This window comes from Limulus polyphemus, unplaced genomic scaffold (genome assembly GCF_000517525.1).
Source record: "Limulus polyphemus unplaced genomic scaffold, Limulus_polyphemus-2.1.2 Scaffold622, whole genome shotgun sequence".
NCBI lineage: Eukaryota > Metazoa > Arthropoda > Merostomata > Xiphosura > Limulidae > Limulus > Limulus polyphemus.
In genome coordinates, this window is record NW_013666232.1 from 212,040 (window position 1) to 227,475 (window position 15,436).

The 15,436-nt window shown below is 36.1% G+C and overlaps 1 protein-coding gene across 1 annotated transcript in view; it reads right to left on the minus strand.

The window, feature by feature from the left end:
* The window catches only part of LOC106459521 (aquaporin AQPcic-like), a 28,674-nt gene extending 16,187 nt beyond the window's left edge, over window positions 1-12,487 (minus strand). The window contains exon 1 of the mRNA XM_013919149.2: window positions 11,531-12,487. Coding sequence (XP_013774603.1) covers window positions 11,531-12,223 — 693 coding nt within the window. The 5' untranslated portion in view covers window positions 12,224-12,487. The remainder of the gene's footprint in view (window positions 1-11,530) is intronic.
* Window positions 12,488-15,436: the final 2,949 nt, after the last annotated feature.

Consider the following 15,436-nt stretch of genomic DNA (forward strand, 5'->3'; position numbering starts at 1 on the left):
GGTGTGTGAAAATGGATAAAAGTGAAATCCCTTTTCTGTCAAAATGCAACTTTCCACATACACACACAAAATGTGTGTAATTTTCATGGAAGGTCATTCCATATTTATTCCATGCAGTGTGTACAGTACATTCTCAATAAATTGTCATAATTGTTTTGTGTCATTTCACAAAAAGTTTGAGGGGTGGGGCGAAGAAGATCGTCTTCGCATGAGGCCCCAATCATTTCAACTGGAAGCCCAACGCTATGGCTATGCGGTAATCTGGCTTGACTAGAAATGTTTCACAGAAATTGATATTTGGGGTCCTTTCTCGGCTTGCAAGGGTGACCACCCCTGTCGGCTCCCAAAATGACGCCCCTATGTTCACAACTACGTGATTCCCACAAACACACCTGTTTGAGCATATATTGGGGTTCCTAATGTTTCACAGAAATTGATATTTGGGGTCCTTTCTCGGCTTGCAGGGGTGAGCGCCCCTGTCGGCTCTCAAAATGACGCCCCTATGTTCACAACTACGTGATTCCCACAAACACACCTGTTTGTGCATATATTGGGGCACCTAATATTTCTATAATAACCACAAAAATGAGCTTAAGGATATGAAATCACACGATCTTTTTCGTGACGTTTGTGCTGGAAACTCAACGATGTTATTAAAGGAAATGAAGATGTTTGTTTTATATAATCCCGTAGTAAAACCAAAAGTCATTTTTATACATCATCTACATATATGTATATTAGTGTAAGGTTTTGATAATAGTTAGCGGCCTCGGCCGTTAGGCTCGATATACTAATCACTTCTTCCCTTGGGTTTAATCAAAACAGAAATAGTTTCGAAAAGATATGCCACAAAAACGCACCAATGCATTAAAAAGTGACATGCAAAACGTTAAGCCTATTTTTAGTACTTGTTTATGCAAAGTCGCATTCATCTTGGATTGGTTATTCGCTGAGAAATCTCCCAAAGATGAATCCCGGTTCTGTTTCACTTTTGTTTCCTTGACAAAACTTCAATTGTAAAGCTATGTGACAATAAAATAGTTTAGTCTGTGAAACAAGCGGTAACAAAAACTGGACGATACCAACCATTTTCAACACATCGATAACTCAAAATATGTATAGGATTCACCGCTGCTAAAAATGTTTTACTAAATGTTTGTCATTTCCAAGCCTAATTGAAGTCAAACTAAAACTATCAAATCTCTAGGAGGCTCAACTGAAACATAAAGTGAGTTGGTGAAAATGGATAAAAGTGGAACCCCTTTTCTATCGAAATGTAACTTTCCACGCACACACACAATGTGTGTAATTTTCATACAAGATAATTTCTTATATATTCCGTGCAATGTGTACAGTACACTCTGGAGCAATTGTCATAATTGTTTTGTTTACGAAATTGCATTTGATAGAATATACAAAAAATACATAGTGAATACAGAGACTCAAATTGATGATGACGGCAAACATGAGCTCATTTGATTCCCCTAGGTTCCTTACTGCTCTAGACTTTTCTAGGAAATTCCTCGTGCAGCTTGTCATCAAACACATATTCTAGATATTATATTTTATGTCGATGTTTCCACGCGTACGTGTGTCTGCTACTGTTCCAATTAGGTGGCGTTAAACCACCAAAACATATTTACGTCGGTAGAAGCACATGGTACACACCGGACAGTCCAGGGCAGCAAAATAAATATTCCACCGTCGGATAAATAGTTTCAGTCGGCGTCCGGGACGAAAATTTGAAACTGGGACAAATTATTTTTTCTTTTCTTTTTCATTTTGTAAATGCTTTGAGACACCAGGACAGCATTTCTGAAACTAGGACTATCCCAGACAGAGTGAAACTTTTGTTTTGTTTTACATCACATTATACCTACTGATTATTTATCAAAAGCCAACGTTTAGTTGAAATACGACTTAATAACCATCCACAAGGATGTAGAAAATGCTGGAAAATATAATTACTTGAACTTTTTACGATAGCTTTACACATTTTATAACCTTACCTAAGTTTAATAACCTTCAAACCTTATAGAAGCTTGATCACCTTCAGATCCTTACCAAGATTTAATAATTTTCTACCCTTACCTAAGTTTAATAACCTTTAAACCTTGCTGAGGTTTGATCACCTCCAAGCCTTACCAAGGTTTGATCATTTTCTAACCTAACTAAGGTTTGACACCTTCATACCTTTGATCACATTCAAACCTTATCTCGATTTGACCATTTTCTTTTATTGACTTTTGATCATTTTCAAACTTTTCTTAGTTTTCATTGCTTTCAAACCCTGTTGCCATTTGATCAACTTTAAACTTTTGATAGGTTTGATAACCTTCAAACATTACAGAAGTACACTGTATATTTTTGTTCTCAATTGGTTCTTTCTGTGCTAAAGCTAGTTTTCTGGGTGGGTGTGATTCTTAGGTACACAGCATGATTCTCTATTGGCTTAAAAAAGTGAGGGTTTGAAACTATAAGAGATTAACACACATTTTCACTGGCTTTACGTTTGTGTCTTTCAAATGTTGGACAAAAATGTGTTGCTATGCATGATAAAATCTCCATGTAAATAAAAGGAGCTATATGTAAAAGGTAGAGTTCGCTCGCGCACAGTAAATGGAGGTTTATCTATTTAGTTATTTACTACTTATTTTGTTGTATCGTATTTATTTTATTTTATGTTAAGTAATTTATGTATGAAGAGCCTTAAGTATTATTTCGTCTAAACTTGCGCGTTAGAAATATACACTATCTACCATTTCCCGTACGCTAGTGTTTCCCAAACTGTGGGGTACGTCCCTTTAGGTGGGGGCCAGATCTTTTGGCGGGAGAGCCCAAAAATAACGACGGAAGAAGCAGAAAAGTTGGAGTGGACGATAACCTAACAAAACTATCACTTTTTTCTTTGGCATTTACTCACTCCTTACAAGCATGTTATTCTTTTTTTTTTAAATTATTAAAAACAGATAAAGAAAATTTGGTTTTTACTGTTATCACTTGCGAAAATTTTATCGATGTGAAGGAGGAAGCGCAACGGAAACTTTGCTGAGTTGGTGGAGCGCCACTATTTAAAGTTTGGAAAACACTACCGTATTGCAGTTGCCGACCAAACGTAAAATCTACAAATTTCTTCGACCAAGGCAATTTCAATTTTTTCTTCACGCCAGTAGCAATAACAACTTCACACAGGCTTTATTTTTTGTCCTAGTACATGACCACTCGCTCACATAACACTCGAGTTTTACCTAAAACTCGATTAAAGTCTGTTTTACACGTGTATTTTCTTTTTCAGTGATGTCAGTTCGTAATTAAACTGTCAATCGCAGATGACGTACCTTATTACGCGGGGAAGTTATCGCCCCTCACGTGAAAATAGTGTACCGAGTCCTCAACAATCAGCAAACGTTATCTTTTCCTGCAGTTTACACAATCAACAGTTTGTTATTAATTCTTTGATACGTCATGAACAGATTATCCACATCACGTAACAAAAACTTAGACAAGTCAAACTATAATAGTTCGAAACAATACCATCAACATTTGCGTGCTGAAAACAACATTTTAATTTTGTTTTTGTTTTTATCTTTTGAATTTTTGATACTATTTTCATGAACAATTAAAATACGAGAGAAAAATATTGTAAATGATAATTTTCAAAAGAGCACTTTGACTTAGACGAGTTGTTTTTCAGCATTTCGTGACACGTTTGTCTGTGAATTAATAGTAATCTTATCAAGATAAATAAAGTGTACTAGTGTTGTATAACTATCCACAAGTATTACCTAGTATTGTCTTACTATCCATAAATGTTACCTAGTATTGTCTAACTATCCTTAAAGGACACTTAGTGTTGTCTAACTATCCATAAGTATTACCTAGTATTGTCTTATTATCCTTAAAGGTCACCTAGTGTTTTTTTAATTATCTATAAATATTACCTAATGTTTTCTAACTATGCATAAGTATTACCTAGCGTTGTCTAACTATCTATAAAAATCACCTAATATTATCTTAATTATCGACAAAAGTCATTTTTATAAACAAATTAAATAATACAATTTTACGTACACAAACAAATCAATCAGAGATGATTATATTTGAATATAAGTTACATAATACAACAAGGTTCTCTTTAGAAACACAAATTAGATAATACAAAATTACCTTTAAAAATGAAATGGATAATAGGCGGTTTCTTTCCTGGATAGGTTAGATAACAATTTTACCTTTATAAAAAACTTGAGTAATACATGATACTTTCAAAAATGAGTTGGATAATACTAGATGACTTTTATTATAGTTATTTAGTACTGGGTGACCTTGATGGATAGGTAGATAATATAACGCGTCTTATCTAACTTGTCTTCAGATAAACACCAAGAAATTCTGTAAGATTAATAAACACGTTTTCGCGTGTCTGAACTACACTCGTGTTTCTTACAATACTTAACTCAATTTCTTATAATAATGTCTGAGGAGAATAGCACATCATGAATAATGAAATAGGAATCTTAACGAAGATGAAAAAAAGGCAGATAATCAAATTTCAAACATTGATGAGTAAGCATACTTTGTTTGTTTGTTATGAATTTCGCGCAAAGCTTCACGAGAGCTATCTGCGCTAGCCGTCCCTAATTTAGCACTGTAAGACTAAAGGGAAGGCAGCTAGTCATCACCACCAACTCTTGGACTACTCTTTTACCAACGAATAGTGGGATTGACCGTCACATTATAACACCCCTACGGCTGAAAGGGCGAGCGTGTTTGGTTTGACGGAGATTCGAACCCGCGACCCGCAGATTGCGAGTCGAGCGCCGTGCATACTTTGTAAAACTGTGATACTACAGTACGAAGCGCCTAATGTTAACGTATACGATTACTGCTTTTTAATTTATTTTTTATTTAGCTCATATATTATGTTACAGATTTATTTTATTTTCACTAAATGTAAAATTGAAAATATATTCTGTGAGTTAGAATGCATTCTTTGATTCGCCGTACCCTCTGCTGTGGACTGCAGTTTCGCCTATTCAAGGCCCTTCAGCACAGCTTGGGTCAGTAAAGGAACACAATCAGGCCTATTATAATGGTAATTTGTATATAATACTTACGGGTGAGCTAAAAAGGACTCAAAAATCCCATAAAGCCACCACGGGAGACTTTATGATGAAAAAAAGGGATTATGGTAGCTTACAGTCATTAATGGTAATGTTTGTATATTATAAGGTTGGTGGTTAGGAAGAGATTTTCAATATGTTGCACACCTCTAGTGAATTGTGTATCAGCAACTGGGCATACATATCAATTTTGTTGGCTCTTTATGTTTGCTGTTCAGGCCCTGTATTTCGTTCTTAAATGCTGGCTTTAGAGATATGTTCGACTTCTGGACCAAATAAAGGACGGCTTTTCACATTCAGTGACTTGGTCATTTTCTTACCTGGTAAGGTGCTACCATTTAAAGTTGATTACACTTGAAATTGGCATTCCTATATTCGATTGATCTCATTTCATTTAGTTTGTTTTTATCAAAATATTTGTTGGGTAAATTTCGTAAGTCGACATTTTTCTGAGTAAGAATACCCACTTCCTCTCCTGCCTAAGTGATTTTTAAAACGCTACACAGTTTTTCAGTTTAAAGAGTATCGGATGTCTATCCGAATATTTCTGGTTCGAGACGTAGTGCTACCAAACACACTTCCAACTTTCAGTTATGGGTAAGTTATAAAAGTGACAGTCAATCCCACTATTAGTTCCGGGATAGCCGCTATAAGCTTCGGGTGCTGCCGATTGGTTTCCATTGTTCAAATTAGAAACGGCTATGCCTGAAGCATAGGAGTCCCTGACCTGTTCTTTTAGCCCATTGTGAAGAATAGCGCAGACTCAGAAAATTTACTGAAACTGTATAAGATCTCAAAGATTTTTGGTTTTAAATGTTTAATTGTTTTTTACTACGTCTTTAAAATTGACGATTTTCGTGGATGATGCATATTCAAAAAGGCATGACCTTGAAGTTGACATTGAATGCCTCAAGATGTTATAACAGAGTAGACCTCAACACCTCATTCCCTACCATTAACAGTTATTTTGCTGTACCTCTCCATTTCAGAGTTACTTGCCTGTCAATAAACTTTTAATTCACCCGACATACAAACTGAATACAAAGATATCAACGTGGTGTAAGACTGTTTTTTATTAAAATCGTTTGCGTACAGAACCATGTTTTTTTAAAAACAAACCTTAGGTATATTTGAATCAAGCGGTAGATGTATTTAAACTCACGAGGTTCTCTCCTACAGCTTTGGACGTTCATAAGGTATACATTACCATTTCATTCCTCTGCACCTTTACATATTCATAACATTCATAACGCAGTCCACGCTTTTACAATCATCTACATTTCTCACATGTTGTTCAAACATCTAAAGTATTTTAAGTTACTGGTGGCGTGTGTAGAACTACATCTAAATCAAACAAGACAGCTTTATACATTCGTATCATTTGTAACCACAATATGTGTCCTTGTGAAAAACGGAAGCGTGAATTTCATTATTTTTGTTTTCCGTAAGAAGAATTACAAATGAAAGTTTTCGCTAATTTCATTTCTAACTGTAAACTTACTGTTGGGATGGGCTACATTCAAATTTGAAAGAAAACTATCAATGCAATTTAAATAATTAAAAGCCTTAAAATGTTCTTCCACATAACGAATCCAGAAAGGTGGTGAGTAGATGGGAAGTGAAAATAGATTTCTTCCATAGTGATCATTACTAACACAGGCAAAATTGGATTTCCCATAATTAGACCTTCCATAGTGATCATTACTAACACAGGCAAAATTGGATTTCCCATAATTAGACCTTCCATAGTGATCATTACTAACACAGGCAAAATTGGATTTCCCATAATTAGACCTTCGATTTTGTCGTAATTAATGCTTGGAAATTGAAAATTAGTTCATTTTGCTAGGGCCAGGTGGTTAGGACGCTCGACACGCAATCAGCGGGTCGCGAGTTCGCATCCCCGTCCCACCAAACATGCTCGCCCTTTCAGCCGTAGGGGCGTTATAATGTGACGGTCAATCCCACTATTCGTTGGTAAAAGAGTAGCCCAAGAGTTGGCGGTGGGTGGTGATGACTAGCTGCCTTCCCTCTAGTCTTACACTGTTAAATTAGGGTCGGCTAGCACAGATAGCCCTCGTGTAGCTTTGTGCGAAATTCAAAACAAACAAATCATTTTGCTAAAAAATGAAGTAATTATTTGATTACAGAGATATATATGTAAACAGGATTTGGGATTCTGATCATTCTAGTGACATTCCATTGCTAGTTTTGATGCACAATTTTTTTTCCCTGTATTTATTGGTTCAAGAAGCGATGAACTCTGCATTGGATTACTATCGGGAGTTTATATCCACTGGCATTCTTTCAATAATCGTAAACAAAGAAATTAGTGTAATTAAAACTTATTTTATCATACGGGTACAAATATTAGTTCCTCTTAACAGACTTTTTCTAACTGGGAAAAAAAAAAACGTTAAAAGCACAACTTATGACACAAAATATGTATCATTCCAAGGTGGTAAAAAATTAAACTTTATCCTCCTTGCATGTGCCTCGGTGGGACAGCTGTTTATGGATTTACAACGCTAAAATCCGGCGTTCGATTCACCGTGGTGGACAAAGCAGATAGTTCAATATGGCTTTGCTCTAAAAACAAACAAAGAAATCATTCCTGCAAAATAATGTACAAGAGGAAGAGAAAAACTCAGAGAACTTGCTCCATTATCATATATGGTCAGTTTTTACAAGAAACTTTGTTAATAATGGCTCATCATGGTCAATATATCAAACTGAATGAAAAGAATATGAAGGATCTCACTTCTAAACAACTCAACAGCCTTCAAGAAGAATGAAAAAACTTTTAAAAACTCCCTCTTATGTATTTGAACCCAAAGGTAAACATAAACCTTCCTTTGATTTTCTAGATGTTAAAACCATTGACAACTAAAGGCATATAAATCGTAAAAAATAGATTAACGAAACATTTTTTTATCGAAAAAGGAAATCTAACATTGGGGTTAAATTATGCTTATTCTGTTTTGTTTTGTTTTTTGTTTAACTGTTGTTGGCTTCTATTCGTTGTTGCTTAATGACGTAATGTCATTATGATATTTAAAACGTGAGTTCTAAACTTTTGCACGCTTCCAATCAAAGCTTACCACCTGATGATGCTGGGCAAACCTAGAAAAACATAATGTTTTTAAAACTGTGATAAACATACTTACACGTTTATTCCATAAATAAACATATTTTTAGATTGGCAAGTTCTCCCTATGACTTAATGTCTTCATTTGATTCGATTTGGTCACATTTTCTTCAAAAGATACACTCTGAACTTTGGTGAAGAGTTAGGAAATTTTCATAGAGGTTTTTGAAAATCTGGTTATTTCTTTATCTTCTGAACTTATTTTTACTGTGAGTGCTCACGGGTTTTCAAAAGATGAGTTTGAAAGAGGACAAAACAACTTCGAGACTATCTCTGTGCTTTGATGCACGTCTAATGCCCTCTTATGGAATGTTTCCAAGAAAGGCGTTAACGGTGGATGGATGACATCCCCCATAGCGATTATCAAGGGCCCCCATCAACATCACAAGAAATGTACAAATTATCCATGTAATGTTAAGTAATGGGTAATGAGGTTTTATACTAATCCCGACTATATCTGTTGAGTTATTTCACTAATTGACCAGTGCATGTGATGTTTAAAATATTACCGCATCCACGCGTCTCAAAATAACCCCTCCCCAACAAATGAAGCCTTAGACCCTTCCTTGATTGTTTTTCTTTTAGTTTGGTTTGTGTATCGTTTATTGTAGGTTCGTTTGTTTTGTTTTGAATTTCGCGCAAAGCTACACGAGGGCTATCTGCGCTAGCCGCCCCTAATTTAGCAGTGTAAGACTAGAGTGAAGGCAGCTAGTCATCATCACCACCCACCACCACCAACTCTTGGGCTACTCTTTTACCAACGAATAGTGGGATTGACCGTCACATTATAACGCCCCCACGGCTGAAAGGGCGTTATAATGTGGGAAAGGGTGGGACGGGGATTCGGACCCGCGACCCTCAGATTGCGAGTCGAGCGCCCTAACCACCTGGCCATGCCGGGCCTATTGTAGGCTCGAAGGAATATTTTACGTAAGTTGCTGGAATCCTAAAAAAAAGTGAAGACTGTAATGTCTTAAGATTTTTCATGAAATGTTCAAGTCTTAGATCTGAAGGTGGACATCCTTCCGACCTGAAAAAGACTTTTGAACAGAGCCAAAGCAAAATCCACCTCAAGAGTTAAGACAGGAGAAGTCCATGAAGAATTTCAGTCCTGTAAAAAGTCTAACTGATTTTTTTTTTCATTTAATGTTGCTGACATTACAAACTTTGGCCCTCTACTAAATTCACGTTATGTCTTTCAGGTTTACTTTCTCTTCTACAAACATTTTCTTTTCTTTCGTATCCCGATCTTTCTCTAATTTTACGACTTCAAGTTTTGTTATTAGTCTCTGTAACATTTCAAGTTTCCTTCCAGGAATTTTTGCTGCACTATTATGAGTTTGTTAGTCTTCTTAGAAGCACTTTTATGAACTTATGTTTCAGATTTTGTAATCTATTTTCTTCTGTTGATAATTCTCTCAGGTCTTTTATGAATGGGATTCAATTGGCTCTAACATTGTTGTAACCATAGAACTTAATACTGATCATTATTATGTGTTGTTAGATAAATCTGTACCGAGAAAGGTTTTCGTGTTTCTTACAAGTATATCCTGGTATCTGTTGTTTTCAATTTGTCCGGAATCTTATGAAACGCATTGGTTAAATGGCTGGTTCAAAAAAAAACCAAAGATTCAATCACAACTGCCCCTAGTTTTGAACTGCTGATGAGAGGGAGAGAAACCAGTCAGCAACACCCACCATATACAGAGAACTCTTAACCGAACTACAGGTTTGTATAAAATTGCGTAGCATATTCAGAAGTATATTGGGGGCTCGAACCATAAACCTTTCATTCCGCGAACTTGCACTCTAACCACTAGATCACGTTTATCCGTACAATTGTATTCTATTTTTCCTATTGTTATGGTTGAATTTGGCGAGGCCATAAGACATATATTGTCTAATAAGCTCGTATATTCTACACAAAATGGTTGTTTATTTACTAGTAGCTGGAATACCTGTTCGTTGAACGAGTGGAAATAGAAACTCGTTTGTAACAAAGGATAGAAAATAGTACTTCTATTTTTTTTCTTAACATAATAAACATTAAAAGTGCAATAAAAATACATAAAAGTACCAATAGTGAAAAGAAAGACATACTGTTATCAAGAATTCTAACAACAGGGGTTACATAGCTCATTCTAATGCTGAGGGATATAAATCATTAGATGAGGGTCCAACCCCCATGACCTCTATTATCCTGTATTACTGTGTCAAGTTTAGTGACGACTGATCAAATAATGTGGAAACGTATAAGGAACAGATACACACGCGCATATTGACGTTTATTTATATATTTTTTAAAGGATCCTTTGTGTTATCTCAAGTGTGTTTAAATATTACGTTATACCATTAAGTCTGTCCACAAAGATCAGCATGTGTTTTCCAGTCTGTCTATAAAGATCAGCTTGTGTTTTCCAGCCTGTCTATAAAGATCAGCCTGTCCACAAAGATTAGGTTGTATTTTCCAGTCTGTATATAAAGACCAGCTTAAGTTTTCCAGTCCGTCTATAAAGATCAGCTTGTGTTTTCCAGCCTGTCTATAAAGATCAGCTTGTATTTTCCAATCTATCTACAAAGGCCAAAATTTTGTATGACGACTTTGGTGAATTTTAAGTTAAATATTCAGACTAAAGTCATAGATCAAGATTAACAACTGAACAAAAAAACGAAAATTATAAAATTCCAAAGGTCAAGATTACAAGGCTCTTGAGATGGTAAGGCTTAGGTCAGGAAGAACGGGTGAAAGTAAAACCAGAGTTCCGTATCAACATATAGTAAGTACTCAAACCAGAACATGTTTTGCTTCAACAATGGGTTAAAATCAGTTTCTTTTAAGTCAGTCAGAAAGTGGCTTCTTAAAATATAACGAATTTTCAGAAACGCACATTACCGAAACGAACCAATCAAACCAAACCTTCGTAATACTTTCTTGATGACTAGGTCAGAACCTCTGGTATTGTGTGTGGTCTAAAATATTATAATTCTTAAGATGAACATTTTCTCTGAAGAGGGATAAATTGCATATGATGATGTACTGTTGTAAGGAATTCTAGTATACAGTGATATTGTAAGGAGCTCTGAATTCTTTACAAAATTCATCAAAATAAAAGCATTAGTATAAATGATAACTGTAAAAATTGAAGTTATTCTTATGTTTCTATTAAGTTGTGTGAAAGAACCCCTGTAAATAACACTTTTATGTACATAAGACTTGTTCAGTTAGTAAAACAACTAGAAGCGTTTATTAAAAGATACTTACCGCCAATAGATGGGCAGCAGTGTAAGAAAAACCCACGGACAAGGCCTTGCAACCAGAGTCTGTCCTGGCTGGATCAGCGTTTGATAGTATAGTCAGAATGATCAGTAGCGTTCCCAAAAACTCTAACCCGAAAGCTTGACTTGGATGGAGGTGTTTCGACGGCTCGCACGCTCCAAGACTTGCCGAATCTCGCTGCTCCAATGGTGTGAGCCCATACAACACGGCGGCTCCAGCGAGAGCACCGACACACTGAGCCACCATGTAGAGACCAGCCCGCAACACGCTGATATGACGGGTCACGAGCAAAGCTATCGACACTGAAGGATTCATATGGGCACCGCTGACAGGTCCCGTCCACTGCACAAGAGAAGCGATGACCAGTCCGAAAGCTAAAGACACTTTAAGTGTGACAGCTTGCACAGCAGCAGAATCTGGTTGGACAGACAAACTAGCCCCACATCCCACCACAGTCAACAATAATGTTCCCAACAACTCGCCCCTCAGGGACTTCCAGAGCTGAGAACTGGTTAGCTCCTCCCGATAGGTCATGTCTTGTGGAAGAGATTCGATGTAACGTCGCATGACCTCCACAGTAGACTGGCTGGGGCTCATGGCAGATCCCATCATCGCTACACGTGCTGGGCTTACTGACTGGGGATCATAGTCCAAGCTGGAAATCGTCGGGTGCGCCATTATTTACAAACTTAGTCAACATTTACAAAGTTTTATTAAAATTTTGAGAAAATTACATGCGTATGCTTTAGAGCCTTTCTTGGCGAGTTTTCACTGTGAACATTTGCATGAAGTTGCTTTCAATAAGTAGCATGGTTTCTCTCACAGCTACAATAGGATTAACAACAAACAACACTCTCAAAATAAATACCTTTTTGCATTGTTTGCCCGAAGCGGCGAATAATCTACACAATATTAGCGCTTCACTGATGGTTTAACGGCGAAGTCTATCAACTACACCCTGGACGATACTGAGCCACTGTTTTAAACAGTACTATTTAGCTTTCGTTGCCAATGTGCTGCCACCCCGTGGAAACTAAACACACTAAATGATAACCCCTTGGTATAAGTAAGGCTCAGAGCTGCAGTAAAACACTTTCTGTTAATACACGTATAATTCAAGATCTTTTAACCACCTATAAATAGATCAAGTAGCGTAAAGATAGGCTGAACTTAACGTCTAAATTTAATCTCATGTTTCTTTGTAGATAAACGATAATAAGTTCCAATAATGCTTTCAAAAGTAAACAAATGTAGTCCTTACTCTAGTGCAGAGACAACAACACTAAAGCAAAGAATAAAGACCAAAATGATATTCTATTTGAAACATGTGCTGATGCAGAGAGAACGAAACCATAAGGAACCATTCAAAGTATTGTTCTTGAAACGTGCTCTCTTTGTAATTATAAACTTTATGTCAATATTCTGTCACACGAACAGGCAACAACGTTGGATAAACACACAACGATAACATTATCACTCAAACATGTTTTGAATGAGTGCGACGCTAGTGGTTTGTAATCGTTTTTAACCATTTTCCATTGGTTGCAGTAAAATGATACTAATTGCTAATAAGAATTTCTGAGTGAAAGTAGAGACGAGTATATAATAATTTTTCAATCACGCTGTATCTGCTATAACCAGTGCCGACGAGGCCTATCTTCGGTGTAGTTCGTATTGAAGATGACTTATTCTCTTCACCCTCATTTTCTGTATATCAAGAAATACGGAACTTTGAAGTATTTTTAACACAAAAAAAATTAAAATTTGAAAGTTGAATACAATCAGTGAAATCATATATATATGTTTTATAAGTACGTCGTTGGTCTATACGTAAGATCAAGTTGTGACTAAATCATAACTCCATCTATGTCTATATTTGAAATGCACCTATTTTCAACACTTTATGTTTCTTAGAATAATCTTATGTGCTACTTTTGCGGAGATAATTTATCTTAAATTGCATAGAAAAGCTTTAATGAAAACAGTGATTTGTATCATATCTCTTATTGTGCGACTTGAAAAGAGGCCAAATTTCTTGTACAAAATAGAATAGCATAAACTTAATTGTTTAAATAGTGAGATCGAGCGTTGCCTAATGGTTAGCACGCTCGGACTTTGAATTCAGTGGTTCATAGTTCCCGATCTTCTGCCACAGAAACGCGCTCCACTGTTTAGGGCGTGGGAGTGCTATAGGTTTTGTTTTTGTTTTGAATTCCGCGCAAAGCTACACGAGAGCTATCTGCGCTAGCCGTCCCTAATTTAGCAATGTAAGACCATAGGGAAGGCAGCTAGTCATCATCACCATACTACCACCACAAACTCTTGGGCTACTCTTTTACCAACGAATAATGGGATTGACCGTCACATTATAGCACCCCCACGGGACGGGGATTCGAACTCGCGACCCGCAGATTGCGAGTCGAGCGCCCTAACCACCTGGCCATGCCGGGCCGTAAGAATATTATAAGAATAATGGCAAAATCCTACTATTCGATCAAACAGGAGTAGCCCAAGAGTTGGTGGTGAGTGCTGTTCACTAGTTGCCTTATCTCTAGTTTATTGGTTCAGAATTGGGTATGGCTATTGACAGACAGCCCTCGTGTAGATGTGTGTGAATTTTTTGTTTTTATTTTCAAGTTGTTATTTTAACGAAAGATACAGGTAGGAAGGTTTAGCAGTAAATTAATTAACCATCTTTTTTTGTTGTCGTTAAATTTAAGATAGAAAAATTAAAATTTTCTATAAAATTATATTCAAAATGTAAAACAAAATATCGATAAACATTTAAAATACAAATCTTGAAAACCTGGTTTAAATATACATATACGTACATACATTTAAGTCTACATAAGTCTTATTTTAGACTCATATCAAGCTTTGTAGAAAACTGTTAAATATGTTTCAATGCTCGGTAACAATTTTCCTAAATGTTTCGTTTTCATAAAAATAAGATTTATATCTAAGCTCAAGTGAATTAGATATACACAAGAAGTAATAAAAATGACATTTGTAGCTAAATATTGTTGTAATTTATAAGCTAGAGGGCGCATAATATTAAGATAGGGCTAGCCCGCCAAGGAAGTTCAAGGTTGGCGTCAAGTTTATCTCGTATATTTGAAGCTAGATTAAAAATATGAGATAGTTGTGTAAATTTATTTTATTTTCGTGAGGTATTTAGATCTGTGTTGTCCCCCGGAGAAAAACCTGTAAATCTACAATTATAAAATCCGGGGTTCGATTCCCAGTGGTTGACACAGTAGACAACCCAATGTGGCTTTGCTTTCAAATAAACAAATACATCTATGTTTGCTATCGTTCTTATAGAGTTACAGAGGTTCGAACGTTATTTATATTCTAGGCCTACATCAACTTATGGCATTGTACAAGTATTAAGGCTTTTAGAAACACTAAAATAGAATATAAACTAATTTGTTACAGTTTAAGTGGTTTGTTTTGATTGTTTGTTGTTAAGTACAAAGTTCATAATGGGTTATCTGAACTGTATCCGCCACGGGTATCGAAATCCGGTTTTTAGCGTTATAAGCCTTCAGACTTACCACTGAGAGGGGAGTCGAGATTAATAGTGCTGACCTTGGAATTATTTTCACCAGATGACTTAAAAGAACAACGATACAATAATGTTGTCAGAAGTAAAGTATTGTTACATCTCTGGTCGTTAGTTAATTTTTCTTAAAAATTATTTCCGAAGAAACTTTACCGATACAAGTCCTGTCTTAAATAAAACTGGTTTATTCTTTCTGAACACAACTTTGCGATACACTTAATTTCCTCAGTCGCGCTATAACAAACGCTATAATTCACAACGAACGCCTCACGTGCTCGACTCAACAATATGTCTCTCTGTCCGCAGTTCAATTACACAGCATTACA